At 60.2% G+C, this 27,896-nt stretch overlaps 1 protein-coding gene across 7 annotated transcripts in view; it reads left to right on the top strand.

Moving 5' to 3' along the window:
* The window catches only part of BCOR (BCL6 corepressor), an 83,323-nt gene that overhangs the window by 17,308 nt on the left and 38,119 nt on the right, over positions 1 to 27,896 (top strand). For 5 of the 7 annotated variants that reach the window (XM_075098212.1, XM_075098184.1, XM_075098202.1 and 2 more), the window contains exon 2: positions 26,518 to 26,647. In XM_075098212.1, coding sequence (XP_074954313.1) covers positions 26,562 to 26,647 — 86 coding nt within the window. In that variant the 5' untranslated portion in view covers positions 26,518 to 26,561. Of the gene's footprint in view, positions 1 to 6,939; positions 7,001 to 7,021; positions 7,637 to 26,517; positions 26,648 to 27,896 lie in introns of those variants that run through there. The other 2 variants (XM_075098180.1, XM_075098170.1) reach the window with 2 other exon arrangements.

Here is a 27,896-nt window from a genome sequence, read left to right as displayed (position 1 = left end):
ACTTCGAGAGCACGGCACCGACGGGTTTCTGAGAAGGGTGGCGGGAGGAGACGGGGGATGCGGCGAGCCCGGGGAAGCCCCCCGCCACGGGCTCCGCTCCGGCCCTGAGCATGCCGGGGCTGCGCGGGGTCCCTGTTATCCCGGCTCCCGCGCGGGGCCCTGGATGTGGCTTTGCCGGGGGACGAAGGGACGCACGCACGCACGCCCACGCCGCACACGCTCCGCTGCCTCGCGTGGAGGCCCGTGCGGAGGTTTCCCAGGGCAGCGAGGGCACGGCGCGGCCGCGCCTTGCCCTCGGGGAGGTGTCGGGAAACCTTTTCTACTCGGCATCTCGGCTTATCGCAGGTGGCGACGGCTCAGGGACGGGAGGGGGAAACTCCGGGCCTGGGGGGAGGCCCCCGGGCCTGGGAAGCAGCGCCTAGCCCCGCGGCCGTGGCGGGCGTGGGCGCGCCGGAGCCCCGGTGCCCGGCGGCCGGGGAGGACCGGCGTCCGCATCCTGCCCGCGGGCCCCGGGGCGGGCGCGGCGGGGCCGTGCCCGGTGCCTCGGAGGGCAGGGCAGGGCAGGGCCACCCCCGTGGGCGCCGGGCGCCGTGCCCACCCGCGGCCTCCGCCTGTGCCTGCCGGGGGGGAGGGCTCCGAGGAGGGGGAGGAAGCATCGCCGCCGCCGCCCCGATGCCGTCGGGGGTGCTGCAGAGAAACGACCTGGAAAAAAGCAGCCCGGCTGTCGCTCTGCCCACCCACTGCCGCGCGTGGTGCCGCCGTGGGGCTCTCCCCAGCGCGGCTCCCCCGGCCGCTTTACGGGCAGCGAGGGGCTGGTAAGGCGGGCCGCGGCCTCCACCCGCGACGGGGGCGGCAGGGCGGGCACGGCCGGGGAACGCCGCCGAACGGGGCGCGCTGCTAATCTCGGCGCCTGGCAGGTTTCGGTCCCTTGATTACCTGCGTGATTTGGCTTCCGAGAGGCGCGCTAGGAAGCGGCTGCTGCCCTCCCTGGTTTGGGTACCGCGGGGGGGAGGGACGGGGACGGGAGACGGGGACGTAGGGAGACGGGTGCAGTGAGGACGGGGTTTTAAATGGCATTTCTGAACGGAAAATACTTTTATTTTCCCTTTTTTTTTTTGAAGCTGCTTTCGAAATGAACACTTTCTGCGATAAGAGGTGACCGATCAGAATCGCTGGGGGGAGGTTGTAAGCAGACGTTTTGCCCCAGCTTACTGTTATCTTATCTTTCACACTTGCAGGGCGAAAAAGTGGCTTATCTTTATACCCACCCCCCTCTCGCCTTAATTGCTAAAAACACTGTGAAGTGTTAAGTACAGGACTAAAGAATCTCTCCGCGTGTCTGCCATGCGAGTGAAGGGGGGGGAGGGGAAAAAAAAAAGATCCGATTTGAAAAATTAGGGGCTTTTCTCTGGAGGAGTACACACGTGTACACACCGAGAGCCCCTCCCTGCCCCCGCTCCGCTGCCGCTTTGATGTTCCAGGCTCTCATTTCATATGGATGCACCCCGGCGAGCCACCCGCCGCTGCCGGGCTTCCAGCCGGAGCGCGAATCCCGCTCAGCGCGGCGGCGAGCCCAGGGGCCGCGCCGCGGGGCGCGGAGGGCGGCGGGGGCCTCCGCTGTCACCTCTGGGGCAGAGTGAATAACCCCAGTGTTCGTGAACCCCGGCGCGGAATTGGTATTCAAGCACCGAGCCACGGCATCGTCTCCTCGCTTTCTCTCCCCACCACCCCCCCCCCCCCCGAAACAAAACACAACACAAAAACAAAACCAGAAGGAGGACGGAGGTGATTCATCGACTGTATCCAATTATTAACATACAGGCTGGAGTCTGCACAAACACACCTTCAAACCATGGCGGTTCTCCCGGCCGCCGTATTCTATTTAAACTCGGGAGCGTGGCAGCGGCCGTGCCTCCGCCGAGCTGCCGCTCTCCCGGCTCGCCGAGGGACGGGGACGGGGGGCAGAACCCCCAGGGCTGGGGGGAACCCACCGGGAAAAGAAGGTTCAGCTTCCCCCCCCCCCGGCTCCCGCTCATCGCCCTCAAAAAGCAAAGGCTCTCCGCACCGCTCTCCGGCCGGGGCCGGGGTTTTGTCTGGCATCGCCTCCTGCCCTCCCCCGGCGCCCGCCCGCCCTCCCCGCCGCGCCGCCCGCTGCCCCCCGCCGGGCTGGGGGGAGGCGAGGAGAGCGACAACCTCGCCGGCGCTATTTTTACTCCTCTCCTCCAGACTTGTGCGGCGCACGCCCCCTCCCCTGCAGGGCCTTGCCTAGCGGCTGCATCTCCCCGCTGGCAGGAGCGGCCGGGGCTGCCGGCGGCCCTCCCTTCGCCTCCTCCTGCGCGGACCGACCGACCGGCCGTCTCGCCGCCGGCGGGGCCCGGCCCCTGCGCCCGGGGCAGCGCCCCGCTGCTGCCCCTCTGCCCGAGGGGGCGGCGGGGGGGCGCACAGGCGCGCCGCAAGCAGACAAAATGGCCGAGGTATGCAAGTGGGAGAGGTGGAGGGGGCAGCTCGCAGCCAGCCTGCCCCCCTCCTTGCAGCGGGGCTGCCGCCCCCCCTTGCCCAGGCCGGGGCAGGGGCCGTGCATCCAGCCCGTTTGTGTCCCCCTCCGTCCCCCCTCCCCGCAGCCGCCCCGCTGGGCTCGGGGCTGCCCCCCTCCCCAGCCCAGCTCTGCCCGGGCCCGCCGAGCGCTTTCCCCGGCCGCGGCCGTCGGCAGGCCGGGCTTCCCGGCTGGAGGTTGGCCGAGGCGTGCGTTTGTCTGCCTGTCCCTCCCGGGCTATTCCCTCCGAGCGGCCAACGGGGGCCCGCAGGACCGCGGGCATCTCCGCTCAAAATGTTGTGGAGCGGGGAAAGGGTGCGGAGCAAAAGCAAACGCAACCAGAGAGATTTGTCATTTTGCCTTTGTAAGAAAGATAGCAGCGCTTAGTCCGTGAACCGAGCGCGTCTCAGGCTCTGCTGGGGAGAGGGAGAGAAAATAATGGATCTCCTGTCAACAGGGTAGCCCTGAACTACGAAGTAAAATTATAGTACTTCTGCTATGCAAAACCCCCTTGATTGCACGGGGAGTTTGCATGGCGGTGTAACAATATGCTGGCACCGTGTCAGGTCTGAAGGCGCTGCAGACCCCGTATAACGCCAATTGAGGCTTGTCTTGTTTTGTTATTCAGATTTCTACACTTCCATTAAAAACAGCCTTACAATAAGCAATGATAAAGGTCTGATTTAAGACACACTCAAGCAGGGCAATTCAGAGCTTAGGACAGTGATCTGTTATTTATAGGTTTTTCCTAGCACTCATCACCAGGCTGGCTGAGCACCTCGCTCGCATTAATTCATTTTACCTTCGCAGCGCCCAGCTCCCCTCTCTCCCACGTCCCCTGCCCAGGAGATCCGCGTCCTCGGGTTGCCGTTGGGCGGGCAGGGGAGCAGGGCGTGGAGGGGGGCCGGGGGCCCGGCCTCGCCGCTCCTAACGTTTAACCCCCAACTTTCTACGGTGCGGGGACCGGGAGTGGAGGGTGGTGGTGCTGGGGGGGTAGGCTTCCAATTAGAGGCGGCGCTGGAGGTAAATGAGAGCCGGCGTAAAGCCGTCCCACTTGGAAGCCTCCTGCGAGAAGCCCATTCTGCCACTAACAATGGATTTGTCTTTACGAGGAGGTTAAGTACTTAGCATTATCGGAGCAGCCGTTTTTGCGAGCGCATCCTCGCCCGGCTCCACAGCGGCGGCAGCAGCAGCAGCAGCGCGGAGCTCCGAGCATCTGTGCCCATGCCCCCCGCCCCGTTCCCGGGGAGAGAGCAGTGTGCAGCGGCATGACCCGGGGGTCAGCTCCCTCCGGGGCGTGGGGAAAGGGGGGGGAGGACGGGGGAGGAGGCGGCCCGGTAATCCACAAGGCGAGAGCATGGCTCTGAGTTTCCCTCCGGGGTTAGCTCGGCGGTGCCCGTCCGCACCCGCGGCAGGGGAAGGCGGCGCGGCGCGCAGCCGGGCCGAGCCAGGCCGCGGGAGGAGCGAACTGAAGCCCCAATGTCTTCTCCGGGAGCCGCCGGCCTCCCGCTGCAAAGCTCGGGGACCCGGGGAACAAAAAAGGCACAGAGGCGAACAAGCGCGGGTCTGTTCCTCCCCGCCACGGAGGAAACTGCGTTCACAAAGAAAGAAAGTGTAACTACGGTTAAAAATAAAAGTGGAGCGAGTTTACCCCGAGATAACTTGAAGTCATTAGTTAAAGGGGAAAAAAACCCAAACCCAGCCCCACGCCGTAGGCGCACACATGTGATGCGGAGTTTGCAGCCCGGGGGAAGGGAAGCGGGCGACTTTTGTAATGCAAGTGCGGGCCGATGGCACCGGGGATCCGGACCTGCGGGGAGGGACAAAGCCCAGATCAATGCGGCCGTGAAGCCGCGGCTGCAGCCGCCTCGCCGGGAGACGCGCTAGTTCTGCTTTCCTACCGAAAGAAGCAACTTTAATGAGGTTTTCCCTAGGAAAGGGGGGGGGGGGGCGGCCGAACCCGACAGAGGCCTTTCCTCCAGCTGCGTGCCTGTAACTCACGTGTGTTCAGTCTAATAACTTTTAATGTCTAGCTCTAAAACATCTTTATAAAAAAATAGCTTTACAGCGTAATAGGCCAGGTGTACTTCTGCTTGTTATCGGAGATTAAAAAAACGTGTGGGGAGCCTTTTCAGATGCGTGGCCTGCCGCCCCGGGAAGCAAGCCGCCTGGGGCCGTGCGCCCCGCCGGCCAGCACCCCGGGACCGCAGCGGCTGCTCGGCGGCTCCCCGAGCTCCCCTGCGAGGCAACCGAGCGGTGCGGCTGGAGTTTCGGGTTTCAGACGGTGGATATTTCACTTCTGCTTTGAGGCGAGCGTGTTTTTTTTTTTTTTTTTTTTTTTTCTGTAAGAGAGACGTAGCGAAAACCCAAAGCCCCGTGATGGCAGTTTCATGAAATGCCAACCTTCTGGCCGTGACCCGACGGCGGGTGTGTGTCTGTGTGTGCGCGCGAACTCCGCGTCCGCCTCCCCTAACATCTGGCGACCCCCGCGTTTTTTCCCAGACGTGGCTGAGATTCTCGAGTAAATACTTGTAGATTTTTTGTGTGTATGTGTGTGTGTGGCGTTGGTGGGGACAACTTTCGGGAACTCGTGCTTTTCCACCTTCAGAGATAAGCAGCGGCGGCGGAGAGCAGGCAGGCAGCCCCGGCAGTCCTGCTCTGGCGCTGAATACTCACCGCCCTGCTTGCTGTTTATGCGCTCTCGGCGAGGAAAGCTTTTGCAGCTCGCAGCGTCTCCGCAGCCTTTTCGCGCAGGGTCTTGGACGTGGCGATTAAAAAATCCACTCCCCCTCCCCCTCCCGCCTGCCCGCCCCGGGGCGAACTGCCCGCGTTAATCGCCCGGCGTCGGGCTGGCAGTCGGTCCCTCCCACACCGAGCGGCGGCGAGAAGGGCTCGATGCGGCGCCGACTGCGCTGAGGTGGCAAAACTCCCGCTTCCCTGGGAAGGTGCGGGGGAGCTGCGGGGCCGCCGGCCCGCCTGGCCTTGCGGCCGGGACCGCCCCGGGGCCGCCCCGGGAACCTCCGCGCCGCGGGCTCCGCGGGACCAAACCTGAGCGGTATCGGCGGGGATGGGCGTTATGAACGTGAAAATTTACGAGCCGAGCTCGCCGAGCCAAAAGTTGCTTTGCCAAAGTAAATAGATGCAGCCGATAACTACCAACCCGGAGATTAAAGGGCTCCTGAGCCCGGGCAGAAATCTTAAAGCAGACGTAGAAATGCCACAGCGAGGGAAACAGCGCTTCAGTCGCCACCCCACCCGGTGTTGCCACACCGCTCACACGCGGTACAAACCGCGTTAAGGGCTGCCAAAGCCGGATCGAGCGAAAACGCGCTTTAATAAGGTCCCGTGTCGTGTGTCCGTCCCCCGTCCCCCCCCCCCCCGCCCCGCGCAATGCAGACGTTGACACACGAGTGGCTTTTTTTTTTTTTTTTTTTTTCCTCCATCCCGATTCAGAGCTCGGAGAAAGGGACCGGGGGAAAAGCGCAAATCAGCGCGGCCACGCCGCGGACCACGCGAAGTTGGGGGCGGCGGGTGTGACCAGAGGGGTCTCCCCGGGGCCACACACACACACACGCGACACCCGTTCCAGGGGTGGAAGGGTGCGAGCAGAGGGTCCGTGACGCGTGCGGGGGGGGTCAGGAAGGCTGCGAGCCCACGGCGGGTCCCGGGGCGGCGGGAATGCCCTTCCGCGACGGGGGGAACCCGCAGTCGGCGGGCCCGGGAGGGAGCGCGGACTGCAGCCTCCGGGGGTGTGTGTGTGGGGATCCCGGGCGGCGGGGAGCGGGTCGGGATGGCCGGGGGGCGTACGGCGGAGGGTCGAGCGGGGCGGCGGGGGGCGGCAGCGCGGCGCGACCCGCCGCGGAGCCTCGCAGCGATGTCTGCCAGCGCCGCCGCCGGGGTTTTGACAGCTTGGCGGAGCGGAGTGAGCGGAGCTTTATGGTAATTGCGGTTCTCCACTGGCCTTCTGGGTAGCGAGCGAGGGGAGTATCGGCGGGGCGGGGGGGTGTGTGTGTGGGGAGGCGGGGGGGGGCGGCTTTCCTCTCCCTGCCGGCCCGGGTAGCGCGGAGTCCCCCCCGGGGCGCCGCAGCTTGGCAGCGAGCTGTGCCAGCCGCGGGGAGCGGGCGAGGCGAGGCGAGGGGCCGGCGGCGCGGCGGGGGGGGCAAATCAATTAGTCAGGGCAAGGGGGGGGAAGCGGGCGAGCGGCCGGGCGAACCTTGCCTGGGCAGAGAAACGCAGCCAGGGGAGGGGGAAACTTGCAGAGGGAAAAAGCGGTGGCGGCGCTGCTGCTGCTGCTGCCGCCGCTGCTGGCGGCGGCTCCCTCGGTGCAGCGCCTGCCCGGGGGGAGGGGAAGGGAGGGGAGGCGGCGGCTGGAGGAGGAGGAGGAGGAGGAGGAGGAGGGAGAGAGGGAGGGGGGATGCGAGGGGAGCGCAGCGTGCAGCAGACGGAGCCCGGTCTCCCAGCGGCAAGGTGAGGAAGAGCGGCTTTCCCGGCGGACTAAAGGGGGGGGGGGGGGGGGGAGGAAGAAAAAAAGAGAGAGAGGAGGAGAAGAGGAGGAGGAGAATTAAATCCCCAGCCACACACACACAAAGCCGCGGCGGCCAGGGCACGGGAGACGGCGGCGCGGGCGAGATGTGGGGAGCGCCGCGCTCGCCAGCGCAGGAACTTCGCCCGGAGCAAGCCAGCAACATGGCGCTGCCAAACCAGAGCCGGCAGCCGGAATGAGCATCGCGGGCTGCCGCTCCCGCCGCTGAGCCCAGCCGAGCCGAGAAGCAAAGCCCTTCCCGCGGGCACCTGCCCCGTCGGCGCAGGCGGCGGCCACGCTTCTGCCAACCCCCCGCCCCCAAACCCGCGCCCCGCAGCTCCCTGCCTTCCCGCACCCCTTCCCCGGCCCGCCCGCGCCAGGGCAAGCCGCGGCACACGCACCCACGGAGAGGGGGAGGGGGATCGGGAAACTTTTCTCGCCTCCCCCCCCCCTCCACTCCACTCCCGACGGGGCTGCCCTTCCCGGCAGAGCAGCAGAGCGAGGCAACGGTGCGGGGACCCGCGGTGCGGGGACCCGCGGCGCGGACCGCGCACGCCGCAGCCCCGCGGCGCGGCAGGAAGGTCAGTGCTCCGCTCCGCGAACAGCTCCCGTGCGGAAACGCCGCCGCCGCTGGGTCCCGCGGGGACGGCGCGGCCGTGGGCCTCCCCTCGCCCCGCCGCGGGGACGGCGGACGAAAGTTACGGCGAGAGGGGGTGGCGGGGAAGCGGCGGCGGCGGCGGGGGGAGGGGAGTAAGAGGGGTCTCCCGGTGCGCCTCCGGGGCTGCGGTGGCGGAGGGGAAGTTTGGAGGCAGTTGGTTGTAAAGATGCCTGTTCGGGGCGGCGGGGACTGTGTGTGGTGGTGGGGAGCTGCCGGTCGCGCTGTCGGCTCCGGTGCGCCTGTTTGTGTGTGGTGGTGCTGGTGGTGTTCCCGCCGTCTCGCACTTCGCGATCGGGAAGGCGGCGGGGCAGCGGCGGTGTGGGGTTCCCGGGGGACGGGGCGAGTGAGGAGCGGCGCTGCCGACCCACGGAGCGGGAAGACGGCTCCCACGCCGGGCGGGCCGGGCTCCCCGCTCCCCGCCGAGAGCAGCGGGCGGTCCGGGGGCGGCGGGCAGGTGAGCGGCGGGGAGAGCCCGCTGCGGGCTGCCTTCCCTTCGCCGGGAGAGCCCAGGGCGCCGCTCCCCCTAACCCCCCACCCCCCGCCCCGTTCCCTCCGCCCCGGTGGGGCGTGCGCCGCCGCGCACGTGGGGCAGGGCGGCCCGGGGCTTTCCCGTGCGTGGAGCTGTGCTGGCGTGAGGTCCGGCGTGACACGGAAGTTTAGTCAGCCCTAAAATGTAGTTTGGGGAGGGAGCCGGAGGGAGGCTCGGGGCTTGCCATCAAAGGGCCGGCCGGAGGGGGCCGGCCGGGCGAGGGGAGGCAGCGGAGGCTGCTTTGTGAAGCCGGGGCCAAGTGGGGCGGCTCTGCGCAGCATATGAGGCATGCATTTGATGTTCGCGGAGCGAGTCCGGGGGCGAGGGCTGCGGAGCGTTCACGTTCCTCTTTCTCGATGTGTGTTGTGCGGTTCCACGCCCCCCCCCCCCCCCCCGCGTCGTTTCCGCGATGTCTGTTGGATCCCGGGTTTGGTGATCGCGGAGGGGGCGAGGGGGAGGCGAAGAGCACCCCCCCTCCGACAGGAAAAAAGAAAAAAAAAAGAAAAAAAAAAAAGAGCCCCGACCGTAGTCAGCAGTGTAAAACTGACAAAGTGTGGGGACTGGCTTTAATGGTATCGCCTCGGAGCTCCTCGCAGCATTCATTCCCACTAATGAATCTTTTCCAGAAACTCCGTTCATTGCTTTCATCTGCTCTTTGGAGCCTGCAGCTTTTGTATTCGTGTTTGTATTAAAGTGGGGGGGGGGGACGGGACACGGACGGGGGGGAGCCCAGCCCGCACCACGTAGCCCCGTAGCAAAGCCTGGATTTTCCAAAGGCTTCTATTAACTCCCGCCGCCCCCTCCCCGTGGCCCTACCGCGGGGGGCGGCCGTGCCCCGCCAGGGCCGCTTGGGAACAAAGCTGGGGGCGGCGGCGGGGTCTCGGCCCCCGGGGCAGCGCCGGCACCCCGTGCCGGTGGCTCCGCCGCCCCCGGGTCGCCGCCGCCCGCGCCCTGCCTTCCCCCGCAGCCCGGTGCCCGCCGCACCGCTGCCCCCGGGGCCGCCGCTCTCGCCTACTTTCGTCCCCCAGACGCTGGTGCTTCCCTGTCCGTCTGGAGCCCGGTGCCGTCGCGCTTGCGACACACCGATTTGTTTCCTTTCGGTTCTGCTGTCGGTGCCGCTCCGTGGGTTCCCCCCCCCCTTCTTTTTTTCTTCCCGAGAGGTAGCCAGCGCAGCGCTCACCCTAATTGCTTTTAGGAGGATTAGGAGCAAATTCCTCCCCCCCCCCCCCCGCCCTCCCCCGGGTTGCCTTCGCGCGCCGGGGTTGCAGTTTATCCCCGGTGCAGTTCTTTGAATTGCTGTCACAAATAGGTGACTCAGAGTTAATTAGGAAGTATGCACCGGATCAATGGGCTGCACAGCTCATTAGTTATTCCCCAGCCTTTTGCAGCGTTGGACCTCCGGCTCCTCGCCCCGTATATACCGCTTTAACGCGCAACGCCGAGGGCTGGCAGGGGACCACGGAGCACTTGGGGTGAGGGGGGCCGGGTGCGAAGGGGCGTAATGAATGCGGACGTTGAAGTTCCCAGGTTGGGAGATTGCCTGTGGACGAGCGCTCGGGTCCCCTCTTGCTCTTCCCTCCCCCCCCCCCCCGAAGCCCCTCCCGCAGCCCCTCCCGCCTCGGCTATCAAACCTGCCTGCCCCCACGGGCGTGGAGGGCCCTCGCCCGGCCCGAGGTCGGAGGGACGAGCCCGGAATGTTACCAAAAACAAACAGGCACCAAAAAAAAAAAAAAAAAAAAAAGTGTGTGTGTGTGTGTGTTTATTGGAGCGTACGCTGAGAGAGCAGACAAAATCTCATTTGTCAGGCATGAAGGTGGGCTGTGTGGAAGGCTATAAATACACCGGGGAGGATTGTATCGCGGTCACTTTTCTGTTCTTCGCCATTTCTAAGGTGAGTGGCGGAGGCTGAGGGACCAGGCAGGGGCTTCTCCTGGTATTGTTTGTCCGTCTGTGATAGATCGGTCTAGACAGCCGCTCAGGCTCCCTGCGAGCTCAGGAACCGGAGCCTGAAAGGGAGAGTGGGGGAGTCGGAGAGGAAAAGGTCACTGCGATATTTTTTTCTTTTTTTTTTCCTTTTTCTTTCTTTCTTTCTTTTTTTCTTTTGTTTTTTTTTTTTTTGAGATGTTGGTTGTTAACCCTTAAATCTGAGAGGGGATCGCACCCAGCTGCTCCGGCCTGGAAGGATGCAGGAGCAGCAGTGGCTGCAGGGATGCTGCTGCAGTGGGGTGGGGGGACACAGGGCAGCATGCGTCAGGCCCCAGTGCTGCCCCGTCCATCTAATGGCTTTATAAGAGCTGTTTCCCACAACAGGAAAAGAGTTCATGAGGCGAGCGCCAGATTATTTCGTTCCCAGGAGTTTACTCTCTCTGGAAACTCCGAGGAGCGCTTAGAGCTAGGATCGGGCGGCCACTGGGCTGGGGGAGCCGCTGCAGTCCTCCTGGCGGGTCCCCGCTGGCTCTCGGCCTCCCCCGGCCCACTGTGCCCCCCCTTCCCATAGATTGCAGTGGAAACCTGGCGGCCGAGGTTCCCGTTTCCCCGCAGAGAGCGAGTTTCTGTGGCCACCTTCAGGTCCTGTCAACTTCTCCGACAGCAGCTCAGCCCCCTTGGCCCCACGGGGCCACACGTGTGGCCACAGCACAGGGCAGCACTTGGCTCGTGTCTATGCACGCAGAAGCTGGCTGTACCTGCCTCGTGGTGTTTGGAAGCTCACGGGGGCATGCACGCCTCGTGGAGGGCAGGGGCAGGCGGAGAGCAAGGTCTGCGTTGGGGCTCGGGTGGGTCGGGAGTTATTTGCAGCTCAGGCGTGCGTGTGTGCTTCCTTTTGTACTGAGATGTCCTCGGTGGATGAGATGTGATCGTGGCGTGCAAGTCTGGGCGGTACAGATTAAAAGCAGTTAAGGCTTTAGAGCGATAGATAAAAGCTGGTTTTGTTGGATTCGCCTGCAGCGCAGACCATTCCCATTCCTCTTTGTCTGAGCCCTGGTTCCGGGCGCTATAGCCTTATTGGAAATGCTCCCGAGCAGTCCGCGCAGCCAGGGCAGCAGGCAGCTCAGCGCTTATTTACACGTCACATCTAAATACATCTCTAATTAGATAGAAGCAATGCCGGAAATGGCAGATTTGTTGCATATCTAATAGAGACCAGTGCAAACAGACTCAGCAGGGTTTCCCTCTTCCCCCCCCCCCCCCCCCCCCCAAAAAAAAAGACCAGCAAGACCAAGCTAGTAATCCGAGACTGAACAGCAATGACTTCTCCTATTTGAGTGCATTATGAGCCACACTGGCGAATGTCTCTATTCTAATATTTAAAGCAATACTTAGGATGTGTGAACTGAATGCCCAAATATGGACTGGGTCTTGAAACAATACTGGTGCCTTGGCTTTATTCCTGTGCTGGTGGACAATCCAGGCTCCGTGTCATGCACTGTATCTGCCTTTGCCAGGATGTGCTGAGAGCTGCAGCTTCTCAGGCGGTTTGAAATTGTCATCCCTTTTGCCTCCTCTTCCCTCACCCCGTGATAATTCACTTTTTTTAAGGCCGCTAAACAACCCGTGGTCCCCTTACAGGGATGCCAGAGGCAAGGCAACTGAGCTCCAGGGGCTCCTCTACAGTCCATGCAAGCAAACTTTGTGGATCTGTGCAGCTGCGAGACCACACAAAAGTTGTTGACATGCTTTCGGGTCTCCGTTTGCGGAGAAAATGGACCCAGGCCACCACAGCCCAAAATAATGAGTGCTGCGCATACCAGAGTAGTCTTAGCAATCTGCGGCTGTCGTTTAAAAGGTCTCTCAACTTTGACTGGTGAGTGGCCCCTGCAAAGACAGGCAGAAGGCCCACTCCAGCTCAAGTTGTAGCTCTTGCAGTCACGTTGCCCTGGGAGTAGATGTGGCTCGGCGTAAATTCATGCTCAGCATGGAGCAGAAGCGGGCTCTGATTTCTGTGCGTCTCGACGAAGGTGAAGGCTCTTGCTGGGACTCTGCAGCGTAGTTGGGTTACACAGGTGATACGCGATACGCTATCTTATCCCCCAAACACCGCAGTAGATCACGCTTTAGTGCGGCCTTAGAAAGAACAGCATGGACGGGTTTAATACTTGCTCCTTAGGCTTGTGTCGCTGTAGAAATAACTGATGGCTGGAGCGGGTCTGCTCCCCCCTTTCTTGGTTTTGCCATAACCTGAGTGGGGGAGTCAGGCGGGCTGGCTGGGGAGAGCCGGGCTCACCCCTTTTAGCTGCGCCGAGCAGCTCTCGCTGGCTGTGTGCGTGCGTGCAGGAGGCAGCGCGGAGGCCTGGGCTGCAGGCAGGGGGAGTTCCCCTGGCCGTGAGCAGCTCCCGTTAATCCTCGTGTCCTTTCGGGGAACCAGCTTACGGCGGTGGCTGCTCCGGAGCGACCTTTCCCTCCGACCCGACCCGCTCAGGTCCCAGGGCTGTGGTGGGCAGGGGCGTCTCTCCCCAGGGAGTGCATCCTTCGGGGCGGGGGGTGACCTCCGGAGCAGACAGCCGGCGCTCCTTAGAATGGCTGAGCAGATGAGGTGGGGACGGAAAGGAGGAGGCCAAGAACTCGTCGCAAATGTGGATTTAGGAAAGTTCTGCTGCTTTCCAGCGGGGAATTCATTTTTCCTTGTTTGCTGGACAGCAGTTCTTGGCTGAGCGGCAATTTTTTTTTCCCCTGCTCTCTTCCACCGCTGGAAAAGTTAGCGAGTGAGAGCACGCTTCAGTACTTGCCCGCCTGCTTTCCTTAACTGTGGTCTGAATTATCTGGGACTCTCCTCTGCACGCAAGCTCTCCTCGTACCCCAAACCTGCCTCGTGAGCTAATAGATTCGGTGCCGTGTGATTAGACATGCAAGGAAGTCCGCTTGGAGAAGATCCTGACAGCATGAAATATAATTTGTGATCTGAAAGACAGTTTCCAGTATAATCTCATTATGCACCACAGACTCCCGGTGTTATTTTGTAGAAGGCGGACAATGATCAATTTACATTGACCTGGGGCTGGGCGAGCTTTTAGATGGTAATTGCCATATTGATTTGCATGCAAAAAGAAGACCTGCTAAAATTAAAGACCGGAAGCTAAATTAAACTAAATTTATTGTCTAGGTACAAACTAAAAGACTTGTTAAAGTCTAGGGTAGACTTGGAAAGCTATGAAATTCAGAGAGAAATGATTCTCATCCCGATCACTCCGGAAAATGAATCTACATGACGGAGAGTAGGGCTTGCAAAGACCCCATTGTGAGCGGAGGCACACAAGCCGGGGCTGTTCCGTGTAAGCCCCGACTCTCTAAACAATCGGAGAATAAAATATCTCCTCTGTCCAATGAAAATCTCGACCTGAATGTTGGGATTGTCGTGCTAAGGAAAACAAAGCTTTATTTGGATAAGACAATTAAAGTGGAAAGCGCAGAATCCGCCAGCCACACTGGGAATGGCTCGTATAAAGAGCTGAGTGTGTTCAATAGAGCGCTGGGGAAAGGGGGAGGCTCGGGGCTGCGCTCCGCGGCCGAGCCTGCACCAGGAAAGCCTGGCATTGTGCTTCCTCTGCCTGCTCCTCGGCCAGGAGGGGAGAGAGTGGTCCCAGCCAAATGCGCTCTCCTTTCCGCAGCTCCCGCCACTCTTGAAGCAATCTCCCAGGGCCAGGAGTGGCACCAGCACAGCTCTGTGCCGGGGTCGTTCCCTGTGCACCTCTGGATGGCCTGCGGTGGGTTGGAGTGCACCAGTGCTGCCAGACTGCCCGTCCTTTCTCAGAGCGTGTTTTGCTTTTAATTCTCAGCTGGAGTAGCTCTCGCTGTTACCCCAGGTGCTCATTTAATGCTTGGGAGTACCTCACCTAGAGGCCTCAATATTTGCATATTACAAAACATTTGGGCCTGTGTCCTTGGTTATAAAGTCAGATCTCCTTCTCCACGGGAGTATCGGAGTAGGTGGTGCCTGGCACAGTTGATAGCAGAGAGGAATATGCCCCTACTTGCACAGGCAGTGGACCCCACGCCTGTGCTTGCGTGGACCAGGTGCCCATGGGGCTGTTCATCCGTCACCCGCTGTTGAGTTTCCCCCATGCTCCCCAGGAGTGTGGGGGGACATTGCAGCTGAGGGTCTCCTGGAGGGGCTGGGAGAGCTTTGTGGAGCTCGTTTAAGCTGCTGCTTGAGTATGGCATTTGCGCATGGTGGCACGTAGGGACAGAGAGGTGAAATCAAAGCTTGAAGGGGCGTAATCTCAGCTCTCCGTGAAATTCACAGAGAACCCTCTAATGGCACGAGAAGGGGTGGGCTGAGCTCCCTTTCTTTCTAAGTGTAAATTCCCTCCTTGAGCCAAACTTTCTCTATGTGAGAAAGCTCCTGGCCATGGAGAGATCCTACAGGGGTCCCTGATCCCCAGGGAAAATCCCCTTTCCTCCCACGCCCTGGTGTGCTGGGCTGTGCGCTAAGCCTCTCCGGCTTGCCCACAGCAGTAGGACGCTGAGCTGGGCATTGGAGGAAGCCCTTCCCGCAGGTTGCGGTTCCCCTGGCTCACCTTGCTCTGGCCTGGTCCTGCTCCCCGTGCGGTGTTTTCCTTTCCTCCTGTTTCAGTAGTCGAGCACAAAGTGGATTAGCAAAGCCCCGTGCAGAATTAAAGCAGCCCGGTGCGAAGTTATGCCGAGTTCCGCCTGGAGGGCTTGCCTGCCATCTCCTAGCAGACCTCCCGTACTGCCGTGCCGTGCTTTGCCGGGCCACGGCGGGCCAGGGCCAGCAGGCAGGGGTGGATGCTTCCTGGGGTCTCCACGCAGTGGTGGGCAAGGAGAGAAAAAGCTCCGGCTAAAGTTGCGAGCAGCAGGGGAAGCCGGAACAATACTTGCGAGCAGGAAGTGATCTCCCGGGGTAAACGTTTTAATGGATGTAACCTGGCATTGCACAAAAACCCAACCCAGGGCGGCTGCTGCCAGCTGGGGAGGATGCAGGGCTCGGGGAGATGCGTGGGAGGCCCGTGCCGTGCCGCGCCAGGGGCGCCCACGGCGGAGCTGTGTGTGCGCGGAGGCGGGGGTGGCTGCGGCGCGGCCTGCCCTGAGCAGGCGGCTGAAGGTTGTCTTATTTTAGCTACAGAAATATCTCTCTAGATCCGTTACTGCGAGATCTCGTTTGCAATAAACTGTATTGGCTCTCCTCTTTATACAAATTGCTGGTATGAAAGAAAACCCAGCCTATATGCATGGAGGCAGGCATGAGCTAGTGAGATCAGGTTTCCTACTGAGCTCCCGGAGGAGAAGTCAGCATTTGATTGAAGCTACACTTGGTTCTTGGTTCCCAGGGGACAGCAGCCCTGAAACACGAGAGCCCTCCCTCCTTTTTTTCCCCCTTCTCTCTCTTCTTCCTCTAAAAGCCTTTGTGCTGAAAGAGCCTCAATAGGCACGAATCGCCGGTCTCTCACAAGAGTGTGTTGCAGCCTTTGCTGACATTGTTTTGTTAGCAGTGGTTTTTACCAGGCCAGCAGATTTCTAGCTACGTATAGGCAATGAATAGGCGATGATCCTGACCTGCGAGTACGTAGCGGCATCATTTGTTGGTGAATCCGATTCAGAAGTCGATTGGAGATCTATCACATTGGTGCGAAGCACCTTACCTGCCTGGGGAGCGCTGCCCGTTGGCAGGAGTCAGGCCAAGATGGAGATGCGCTTCCAATAAAACCAGCTATTGCCCCTTGTGGGTGCCGGCTCCCAAAGTACATATAAGCACCTAGGAAGTGCGCTTCCAGCTCCCATGGCCTCTTCAAGAGTATGTGCGGCACACAAAATTTCAGAGAAAGTTGCCGTGTCGTGGTTTTCCCTTAGAGATACATGATTTGGGTAAGGCTAAGGGTCAAACAGGGCAAAGAAAGGTTTCCTCAGGTTGATTTATTTTCACCTTGCTTCTGTTCAGTAAGTTCCACCTCTAACTTTGCCGCGGATACAAAAATAAGTAAGGGCAGGGAAGGAGGTAGAGGGATTTACACTCAAATTCCAGCTGTGCCCAACAAAAGGCCCGCTGAGAGCCTGCAGCACACTCCTTTGCTGCCAGGTGGTCGTATCGCGAGCGAAGTTGGACTCGTGTTGTAGGTTCTCGGGGTTTTTCTTATTTTTTTCCCTTACGAGGGAAAGGGCTGGAGGTGGAGACGCGTCTCGAGCGGGGCGCGGCGGGTTCATCGCCCGGGGCAAGGCCGGCGGGGGCGGAGGGGCCCCTCGGCGGGAGGTCCGCTGCGGTAACGGGTCGGGGAGAAACTGCAGCCGCTGCCGTCCCGGTGCGGGGCGGCGGGGCAGAGGGTGGTGGGGAGCCTGGCCGTGGCGGGGCAGGGCTGCTCGGGGGCGCGCCGCGCCGACCCGCGGGGGCGAGCTCGCCGGGTGCCGCGGGGGAGCTTGCGCAGCTGCCGGCCCGGCTTTCCCCGCTGCTGCGGGACTCCCCCTCACCCTTCCCAAAAGCCAAACCGAGAGCGGAGCTCAACTTCTGATAAGGCTTTTCGTCGGGCCGGCTTGCGGGCTGGAAACCCCACCTTGGTGCGGGGGAGAGATCCGTAGCGCTCGGGACCTCGCCGAGCAACTCCTCCGCCCCCCCAACCCCCCCCCCCCCCCGGCCCCGCCGAAGCCCCCCGGAGCAGCAAGGCTCCGCCTGACGAACCGCCGGGAACAAGCACGTTTCTGGCCCCCCGGGGCGGGGGAGGTGGGTAGAGGGTGTTCCTTGTTTCGAGTAAACCAGCTGCAGTAGTTGATGGTAAAGCAATGAAGGCGGACACAATGCTGCTGTTGTTGGTTTGATCTCTAACTGGGGATTGTTAGTCTGGATTTAACTGTGTGGCCGGGAGGGGGGCGGTAGAGGGTGGGAAGGCGAAGGCTGTTTACAGCCAGTGCAAATAATGTGACAGCTGTTGGAGCGCGAAGAGCCCGCGCCTTGCCGGCACTCGCACACAAAAGCTCTCGCTGCGGCCGGAGCAGCTCCGGGGCCGCCCCGCCGCTCCCGGAGGCACCGCCCGCCGCTGCGCCCCGGGGCTTGGCTCGGCGGGCATCCCGGGCGGCGGCGGAGCGCCGAGCCTTGCCCCTCCCCACCCCCCCCCCCTTGCCGGTGGCGTGGTTTAAGCACCCGCCGCTGGGCGGGGAGCGTCCCCCCTTTCTTCCCCCCTCCCCCCCCCCAAGTTTCTGTCCTTCTCCGCTTGATGCCCGACCCCGGCCGGCTTGGGCTCTGGGGAAAATCCCTCCCGCCGGTGGAAGCAGAGGCGGGTTTGCACCGGCCCGGCCCCCGGTGACTTTGCGGGAGCGGCGGGCCGGGCGTCCCGGGAGCCCCGAAGAGGGAGGAGAGGGCAGCCCCTCGGACGCTCAGAGCGGCCGCTGGCCTCGGGCAGGGCAGGGCGCGGTGTTTGCTTCCCGAGCGTGCCTCGGCGGCGAAGTTGTTATCTCGTGAGGTGGCAGCACACGACCCCTGATAACGTGGACGTGCGGGCACCCCCGGAGTAGGTCCTTGGTGAAAAACGCCTGTCGTGTAAATAGCCCAAGCGGCTCTTTTCTCATCAAAGCCTCTGCATCTCAGCCCCTGGGTTCGCCTTTTGAGCATAGGATGTAAATTGCTGCCCGTTCTTGAAGTTTGCGCCGGTACCCGAAGTGATCTCCCGGCCCTTTCCACAGAGCCTCTGGAAAGTCGAGGAAACTTGGAGAACTGGGTTCCGGCCTATATTTGTACCTGACACAATTTTGCTCCCTGTGAGAATTGCTGTATAGTCAGTGACCTCCATGTACTATTGTCTTTTTGACGAAGTAGCTCGGGGGTTGAAAGCAGGTAGGAAGGGGACATGCTTATTCCCCCCCCCCCCCCTTGTAATTTTGGTCGATGGGTTGCCTCCTTTACCTATTTCTCCAGTCAATCTATTAATTTTTTTTTCTCTTTTGGCCTTGACTGTCCCTTTGGTCCTTTATGGATTACGCTGTGCTATTAGTGTCGAAAGTGCGCCAGTAGTCATTCAACAATTTTAGCATCAATTCCTATAAACTGGTGTTTAATATGACATGTGCCGTTTTTCTGCAAGAATACTGCTTGCGAAACTAGTTTCGCCTTGGAGCAAAGGCGGAAAGATAAACAAGCCTGCATAGCCAAAACACTGGCAATCTCTGCCTCCTTCCAAATCTTTTAAAGTCACGGAGTAATATTTTCAGGATTATGCTGCTGCCTCTGAGGAGGGAATGTCGCTGGTGTTAAAAAAAAAAAAAAAAGAAAAAAAAGAAAAAAGCTAATGCAAATTAGAGAAAAATAATTTTCTTTCAGCGATATGCAATGTATTAGTCACTTGTTATCATGCTTAGAGGCAGACCTCATTTGCGCGTCTGCCAACTCGTTCACATCTGCTCAGAGCTGTTCAGGGCATTTTAACCTTGGCGGTGTCGTGTCGTAGTCCCACGGATCAAGAACGAGTAATTAAAGCTCTAAGCAGCAGCAGCAGCAGCGGCAGCAGCAGCAAAAAAAAAAAATTCCTGGCCGCCCATCTGCATCGCGGTTGATCCGCTGCTTTGTTTCGGTGCGGAGCGCCGGGATGGGAAGGCAGGGCCGACGGCGGCCCCCGCGATGCCCTCCGCGCCGCCGGGGCATCGCCGCCACCGGCAACTTAATTTCCTTTTTTTTTTTTTTTTTTTCTTTCCCCTCTTTAATTTTTCACGGAAAAGCCGAGCGTTGTTGCTGGGTTTCCTCCCCCCCCGCCTGCCCAATGTTTTCCCCCCCGCCGAGACGGGCGGTGCGTGGCGCTGGCCGTGCCCACCCGGGACGTGGCGTTTCTTCTAAAGGTCTGGAGAAGGTGACGTGAGGCCGGGACGCAAGAGTTGCGGAGACGTTTGCCGAGGTGCTTGTAATGCTGCTTTCGTAACCCAGGGCTCGCCGGCGCTTTCCAGAAGTGCTCGGGAGCGCGTTTCCCATCAAGGAGAAACATTAGTGCCCTAAACCCGACATAAACTTTGGGGCGAGGCTAATTTTTATGCATTGTTTAGCAGAAACCGAGCTGTTTGTTTGTTGTTGGGAGGGGGAGGAGGGAAAAAAAAAAAAAGCGGGGTGGGAGGACGTAAAAAGCCCCAACTTCCCAAGCACTTTTTCTTACATGGAGCCGCCGAGGGTCCCCCCCCGTGCCCCGGGCCGTACAGACAAAGCCCTGCGGGGAGCGGGAGCCTTTCAGGCCGCCCGCCCTGGGTAAAACGAGAGACGGAGGCACCCAAGTTTAAGATTTCGCTGTTGTGCGCCGGCCATTTGCTGCATGAGGCGCGGAGCCGCCGTTCCCCGGCGGGGCTGCCGCTGGCGGGGGGGGGGGAAGAAGCGGAGGGAGCCGCTCCCCATCCATCAGCCCCTCGAAGCTGTTGCTCCGTAAATGAGGGAACCACAGGCCCTGTCAGCCGCAATTATGCAAAATGAAGTCGTCCGTGATCAATATCTCCCAACGTCCCCGACGGATGCGGGGGGGGGGGGGGCGCCCCCGCCCGGCATGCCGCGGCGGCTCCGCGCCGGGGAGCGGTGCGCCGGGGTGGCCGGAGGGAAACCAAGGGCGTACGTCCCATTAATCACTCCACCCCCCCGGGGGTGCGGCGGGGGCTGGGGGAAGGAAACGGGGGCCGTGCTCCGGTATTTCTGCAAGGATAACGCTGCGGAAGTGAGAGCAGGCTTTCGCCCAAGTCTATCTCGCAGGAGCGCCGGGACTTTTGTGTTCATTTGGGGCTGGGGGTGTCCCTGTCCCCCCGTGCCCCGGTTTTCCGAGATATCGGGGGGGGGGGGGGGGGCTCGGCGGAGCCCGGTGAATGGCGAGCCCGTGGCGCTGCGCTCGCCCAGCCTCCCGCGGCCGAACAATGGGGGACGGGCGGGGGGAAGGGGCTGGCTTCGTGGTATTTTTCTTTTTTTTTTCTTCTTTTTTTTTTCCTCCCCCTCTCTTTTCTTTCTGTCCCCCTCCTGAAAAGCAAAAGCCGTACGGAATAAAGGCAACAATGAAGGGCTCCCGGGATGTCGACTGCGCGGCGGGTTAATGGGGTGGGGGCGCGCAGGCCTGCGCTCTCCCTTCCCCGCGCCGGGAAGGCGGCCTTAAATTACCTGAAATGCACATTTCTGCCCGGCCCGCGGTGCGTGGGTGTGCGTGCCTGCGTCTGTCTGTGTGTCTGTGGGGTGTGTGTGTGTGTGTCTGTGTGTCCCTCTCCTGCTGCTCCTCCTTCGCAGCCCCGGCTCGGCTGCTGCCTGTTGTCTCTGGCAGCAGCAGCGGAAACCTCGCTCCCGTGCGTGTGCGTGTGCGCGCGCGAGTGGCTGTGTGTGTGTGTGGGGGTGAGCGTGTGTGTGTGTGTGTGTGTGTCTAAAATGGCGCGGACGGCCTGGGTAGGGAGATGCCGCGGCGGGTGGGCGAGGGGGGGAGGCCGGGCTCCCGCCGGGGGGCCCCGGCTGCGCGGGGGCCCGGGGCTTTCTGCGGCAGGGCCGGTTTGCGGCTCCCTCCTCCTCTTCCTCCTCCTCCGCAGCCTTGTTCACGGCGCGGCCGGAGCGGCGGCAGGCTGAACCGCCGGGCTGCCCGGTGCGGCGTGCCGGGGAGGAAAGCCCCGGTCCCTCCCGGGGAAAGCAGCCCACCACTCCCGCCGGCCCTGGGGGACAGAGGCATCGCCCGGGGGACCCGGGGGGTGGGCGGACGCCGTAGCGGCGGTGCGGGGCTGCTGGTGCGGCGGACAGGGTCGGTGTTTCCCGCGAATACCCGGGAAATCCTTCATGCAGCGATGCCTCAAAGTTGGGTACCAAGCGCCTCGCCTCCCCCTCGCTCCCCCCGCCCCCCGGTGTGTGCGTGGGGGAGCCTTTGCAGCCCCTTTATCGCACTGCCTCGATGCGTTTTTACCGGGGTGGGGAACGGGCCCTGCTCCGCAGATGTCCCGTGACCTTCAGGCGTGGGCACCGCCGTGTGCCGTGGGCAACCTTGGCCTCCCAAGGCCTCCGGAGGCGTGTGCCTGGGGGTCCGGGGTTTCCCCCGGGGCTCCGCGGCAGGCTGTGCCGTGTAGGCTCCGGGGGAAAGCGGCCAGGGTTATTTGAAGGATCGCCAGCCATTTTAACTTTCCCTTATTGGCCTCCTCCCCCGCCCCCTTCCCCAGTTCCTAGGCTTATCATTAATTGAAAACTTTTTTTTTTGCCTTCCCTTTTTGGCTGCCGCCGGCGCTGAGAGCGATGCAATGATTCGCCTCGCAGCATATGGGAAAGGGGGGAAAGCGCCGCTGCCGCTGCGGCGCAGCGACTGTCTGTGCAGGGTCCAAGGCGTGACAGACGGCGCGGGGGGGGGCTGTGGGGGCCGCCGGTGCCGGGGGGAGCCGCCCCCGCGGAGCCCCGCTGCGGGCGGGGGTGTGTGTGCGTGTGGGGTGCCTCCGCAGGGCGGGAGCCTGTCGCAGCGCGGCGGTGCCCGGCGGCGGGGAGGATGCCCCGGCGGCGGGGAGGATGCCCCGGCGGCCCCGGTTGCCCTCGGACGGCTCCGCCGCGCCGCGTTTACACGGCAGAAAGTCCCCGGTCGCCGTCCGACGCGTGACGGTGCGGGAGCCGCGGGGGGATGGGGGGGATGGGGGGGACGGGGGGCTGCGGCAGGAGCCTTAAAATAGACGCCGACCCCCTCGCGGTGCCCGCACGCTGCCTAAATCGAAACGCACTACTGTCGTGCATGACTCAATATGTATTTTAAATCGGTTTAGCGATCTCGCTGGCGCATTGTGCTTAGCTTTATGGTTAAATGAAATGCCACACGTCCCGGGTAAAGGTCAAACTTCTTCTCTAATCCGCGGATCCGTGCGGCGGCTACTTAGGCTGCAGCTTCCTCCTCTGGTTTACAAAACGTGTCACCAGCGGTGATGCCGTATGGAGATTGCAAAAAATAACGACGGTATTTCTTTTTCTTTCTTTTCTGTCTTTCTTTTTTTTTTAAAAAGCGCAGCCACCCCTGTTCTTTAAACACTTGTCTAATATTAGATCGGTGGCTGCTGCCAGAGCTTTATACGGCACGTTGTAAACGGTGCAGCGATACAGTGTCTTTAAAGCCTCCTTTCCAGCCGTGGCACAGGTCGCTGTTTTTGTAACTCGTAAATATGTAAGTCAGAGGTACAAGATAAACGACGTACCTACACACATTCATAAGCAGCTGCCCGTATTTAAGCTTATAAATACCGTACGAGTGCTGCCCTTTAAATCAAACTCCAGATGAACGGGTTGAGGGCTAATCGAAGTGGATCGCTACGAGTCCCCGATTGCTTTTCACTCTTCTCGGAGGGATTTTCACAAATCTAGAAATGATCCTTCCAGTGGCCTGGAACCGGGCGGCGGCGGCGGGGGTGGTGGGATATGATGGTGGGGGTGTGTGTGTGAATATCAGAGCCGGGTAATTTATTGCATCGTTTTTAATTTCCGAAAGGCCGTGTTGTTTGCCGAACCGCCTGTCGCTCCGTCGGTGCCACCGGTGCTCAGAGACGGGTTTTTTTCTTTCCCCCCCCCCCCCTTTTTTTTTTTTTTAACCCCGCGCAGCCCTCCCCGCCGGCTACCCTTGCGCTGCTGCTTCTTCTGCTGGCTCTGTGGCTTGTGCAGTGGAAACTGGCGGGCTGCCAGGCGGAGCTCGGAGGTGGAAAAGAGTAAAGGCGCCAAAAGGGAACTCGTGCGCCGCTGCAATTCTCCTCCCGCCCCGCTTCCTGGCTCGCTGCAGCCGCCGGCCCCGCCGGGCTTCCTCCAGCCCACACCCCACACTCCCCCCCCGAGACTTTCACCTCGCACACTCGCCGCAGGGCACCCCCGGGACGGGAAGGGGGGGCCGGGGGGCGAGAGGAGGCTGCCCCGGCCTGGCGGTGCTGCCCTCCCCATCTCTTTCCCCCGGAGGCACGGAGAAACGGCGTCTTCTTCTTCTTCCTCCTCCTCCTCCTCTTCCCCCCCCCCCCCCCGCCGCTTTCCCCGCGGGCATCGGGTTTTTCTCGTTTCCACGCCAGGAGCGCGTTAACAAAACTTTGCTGCTTCTGGCGTCAATGGCTGCCAAAAGTCTGTTGACGTTGCGAGGGAGACCCAAACGTTTCCCTTTTTCATCAGCTGCCCAAACAGCGCGGTGTGTGTCTCTGCCTGCCTCCTTCCCTCCCTCTGCGGCGCGGGACGCGGGACGCGGGACGCGCGGGGCCGTGGGTGTTCCCGCCACGGCACGGCACGGCACGGCACGGCACGGCGGGGCCCCGCTCGGCAGCACGCCGGGAGGCAGGTTTGTGCTTGCAGGCGCTTTTCACAACTGGTTTCACACGGCGGCATCGCTGCGGAACCGCGTGTGCGTTGCGCGTCTTGCTTCCCCCCCCCCGCTTCCCTCCCTCCCTTCCTCCCTCCCTCCTCCGTGCATCACCGTCTATATTTAGCCGCAAATGGCTTTATCGGCCAGACACCTCCCGGAGGAAATGCCGTGCGCTCTCCGGCGGCCGAGCCCCGCTCCGCGCCCCGCCGCACCGCGCAGCGGGGGCGGCCGGAGGGGGCTGCGGCGCCCCGGGGAGCGCTGACAACGGCCCGGCGGGGGGGTAGGAGGAGGGAGGGAGGGACAGACAGACGTGTCCTCGGTTTCCTCCGTGCGCTGGAGCGCTCAGCCCGCTGTCGGGGTTGCATAACGCGGCCGTCCGCGCCCGCCCCCGCGGAAGCTGGGTATAAATAGGAGCGGTGCCCCCCCTCACGCATACACACACACACACACACACACGCACGCACACATTCCCGGCCCCCCTCTTCGTCCCCCCAGCGCTGAGGGCTTGCGGAGCTGCCGGCGTTTGGCCGAACCGCGGGAGTCCCCTGTGAGCCGGCCGGCCCCGACGGGCAACCGCTGGCTGGGAGAGAGAGGAGGAGGGGGAGGGAAGGGGCGTGCGAAGAGTTAAAAGTCTGCTGCTCCTTGCAATGAAATTATGGCTGGCAGTGGCGCCGCTGCTCGTTCAGCAGACCTCCACTTTTAAACAGTTCACAAGAAGTTCATCAGGGCGGCGATTATAACTGCACACACGCGTGCACCCTGGGCGGCGAGCGCCAAGGGGTGGCTTTTGGGGGGTGGGGGTGGGGGGGAAGATGGGCTGGGCTGGCAGCTGGTAGCCCTCGGGGTGTGGGCTCTGACCTGCCCGGGTGGGCCCTGGGACATCCCACTGCTTCCCCGTGTCCTGTGCCCTGGCGGACTTTGCCCTGCTCCAGCGGCCGTGGGACGTGGGGCCTCCAGATTACCCGCTGTGGCTGGGGAAGCTCTCGGCCCCCCGTGCAACTTCAGCGTTTCACTATCTGCACATGTCAGGGGATTGACGGGCTCTTAATTCAGGCACCGCGCCTTATCTTAATGATACACTTCCACCGAGGAAACCAGGCGGACGCAGGCGGCCCCTCCGAGGAGCGGCATGGGTTGGCCTGGCGCGCCCCTGAAAGAAAGCGGGGTGCAGGGCCGTGTGCCGCTGAGGCCCGTCTCCTCCGAGACGGCGTCCGTCCCTCACGGGTGAGCCAGCGCACAGGGCGGCTACTGCCCCTATGTGAAACCCTAAATCACTCTCTCCATGCTGCTGCTGCCTCTATTGAAAACATTACGAGCGGCGCATCTGGAAACCAGTAAATCTGTCCAGAAACCGTCTTTCCAGTGAAATAACTCCTTCTGAATGATAGTGCGTTATCTAATCTCCGTGGATTTTTGTTTCCTCGCAGCGTTTTTTGCGGACTTCATTAGGGAAAGGTAACCGTTCTGGAGAGAGGAGGGTCAACACGCCATTTCATTAATATACATTTGTTCCAGACGTGGAGTTTTGCACAAAAGGCCTCTCCGAGGGGAGAAAAAAGTGTTGGGGAACAAGGCTTTCCTGCCGTTTCAGTTCTTAAACCTCTGTGAACGTGTGTGAAGTATTGTGTTAAAGGCCCAATCTGGGCTTCTTCCCCATTAAATGCCACAGCGATCATTTGCATATTTTGTAGCCTGACAAAGGAAATGAGTTTGCTGGGGAAGCATGGATGCTTTGGGAGACGTTAGGCATTAAACTCCCAGTGGTCAGTCGCCCGTTACTGGCTTGCGTGTGTCTGTGTGTAAAAGGAATATCATGCCTCCCGCTTAAAGGCTTCTATTTTTGCGAGAGAGGAAGAGCTGAGGGATATCCTGTGCATTAGAGGCTCCCCCTACTTATTAACCCAGCATTTAGCGGCAGGATGCAGGCTGAGGCTCAGTCAAAAGAAACGACTCAACCTCCAAAGAGCAATTAAAATCTTGCACTGGAATAAATCATGCGCCGCGATAATCCTGTTAATAAAACGCAGCTTGTCCTGACACTTTGCTCATGCAGCAAACCAGAATTTAATGCGAGTGGAGGTGGCGTTAGCCAAGGTAGAGGGAAGGAAAAGCCTTTCCCTTACTGCTGCTGGACGCGAAAATGCAGTTACCTTTCACCTGCCTCTCCGGCTGCACACGGCGCCGATCCTCTTGGACTGCTAATACTTCTCCAGCGAGCCCGCTAATGATTTATTTCCCTGGAGTGAGCAGGCATCATTGAATTACTGAAAGCACTCGCAGCAGCAGCAGCAGCAGCAGCAGCAGCAGCAGCAGCAGCGCTAGCAGCACCTCCGATGCAGAAGCCACCAGGGTTCAGAAGCCACCAGGGTTCGGTGCTTAATCAAATCAAGGGGTGGGGAGCTTGCCAACCCATTTACTATTTTTAACCCCTTTCTCCAAGTTAGTCATGTGCAGACGCTAAAGGGGAGGTTTTTATTTAGATCCCTTCTGTAGGAGCGTCTCTTCAGTTTTAAGTCCTCGAGTGAAAGCTTTATCAGCAATCCGTGTAGCTAATAGACACGGTGTGTGGCTGTTCATGCGATGCACTCCTGCTCCTGTGTGTTCCTAATGCAGGGCTTTTGTGAGCGCCTGTGGGTAGTTTCGCATGTTCCCCCAGCCCGCTGGGTCTCCCTCCACGGTTCAGCCTACGTGAGATGAAGGTTTGGGGACTGGTGTGTACTTGGCCGGCTGAGTCATTTCTTGTTCAAATGAAATGCGGTGGAGAAACTTTTATTTGTCGATAGCCTGGAATGATTCTTAATTTTCTGGATGTGCGCTGGGGAAAAGATCCATCTCCTCTGACCTATAAATGCCCTCAATTTGCTCCTTTATTGCAGGGTATCTCCCTTAGCGGTTAACGTAGGCAGCTCACTCCCCGCACCAATCCTGCATTCATTATTAATTACCCAGAGGGAGGCTGGCTGCTCCATCGTGTTGTTTGCACTTCCTCCTAGACAAATCTGCTCAACTTTTTTTTTATTGTCTTTCCTTCTTTTTTCTTTTTTTTTTTAATAGAATATAAAACCGTGAAGAAAAGCGGCGATTTTTAAGAAGACGTCATGCTTTCTGCAACTCCCCTGTATGGCAACGTTCATAGCTGGATGAGCAATGAAAGGGTCCGCATGTGTGGAATTAATGAAGACAGGTAAATATTTAAGCTTCTGGCAAGTTAAGCCACGCTGTAATTCTGCAGCATGAGGTCTCGGAGTTCGCTCTCTTCCCTAATGCCGGAGTAGATAGCTGCTGCCTTGCATCGAGATCAGCCCAGCTTGGAGGGGTAGTGGAGGGGGGCAGAAACAAGACGTGCCTGAGAGCGGTAGAGCAGCAGCTGATTTACTATTTAACAGGCAACCTGGGTCAGTGAAGCGGGGACGCCCTTTAAAGAGATTACTCCCCAAAGCAGCCTTTAAACGCGCTTTTACAATTAATTTATTATTTCGTATTTGTGAAGGGGAATTAAACCAAATAGTGCACGTGTTCTTACGGTGACTCTGTACGGCAGAGGGGCTCCTGCCTGCAACGTGGCGTTCCCCGCCTCCGGACCAACAGCTTGTCCTGTGAAATAGGAACAGCGGCTTTTCTGTCTCCCACAAGTGAATTTCTCATCCTCACCACCTTTTTTCCTGCTGAATGTCATATTCAGAGTGAATATCAGTGATTAAAATTACAGTCTCTAATGGTTTGCAGTGGGGTGACGCAAGTGCTGGCTGCTGCCCTCTTCCCTTAAACTCCAGCTTTTTAAAAAGCATAACGACACTGAACAAGCTGCAGGTACACCTGTGGTTCTCTGTGCCAACATTGTGTGGTTTTGGTGTCTTTCTGTCTTTTCTTTGAGCCCATGTTCTCACTGTTCTGTGAGGAGCCTCCCAGAAGCCGGGGAAAGTTTTTGTTCTTTGCAGGGAAAAACTATTTGCAAACATAAACTGGAGGAAAACGGCCAAGCCTCTCACTCTGCCTTTGCACCCTCTCTCCCCGCTTTCCTCACGGTTATTTAGGCATAATGTTTTTATGTGTTACTTGCGGGAAAGTATAATCTTTTAAAAATGAATAAACAAATACATTAAAATCACATTTCTGCTTTAAGGTGATGATGTGCCTTTAAGCACTTTGATTGAAAGGAGTTCTATTGGGTAATGCTGAAACTTTCCTTCTGCTGCATGTCAGCGATTTTTATCCCTGGGATTTGAAATTTGGCACTAAGGTATATTCTTTATTGGTGCTTTCTGTGATAACAAGTCCCAGTGCTGTAACACTGGTATGGCACAGATGTGCAGCTTTAGCATGGAACAGCTGACGTTCGTATGATATTAGCGTGTGTATTTTAATTTTTTCCTTGGCAGTGTTTATGGATGGTACATGAACAGACTATGTTTAAAATAGCATATTCTCTCATT

Source organism: Phalacrocorax aristotelis, chromosome 1 (assembly GCF_949628215.1).
Source record: "Phalacrocorax aristotelis chromosome 1, bGulAri2.1, whole genome shotgun sequence".
Lineage (NCBI taxonomy): Eukaryota > Metazoa > Chordata > Aves > Suliformes > Phalacrocoracidae > Phalacrocorax > Phalacrocorax aristotelis.
The sequence above is the reverse complement of the archived record's forward strand: the minus strand, read 5'-3'. Positions and strand labels throughout refer to the sequence as shown.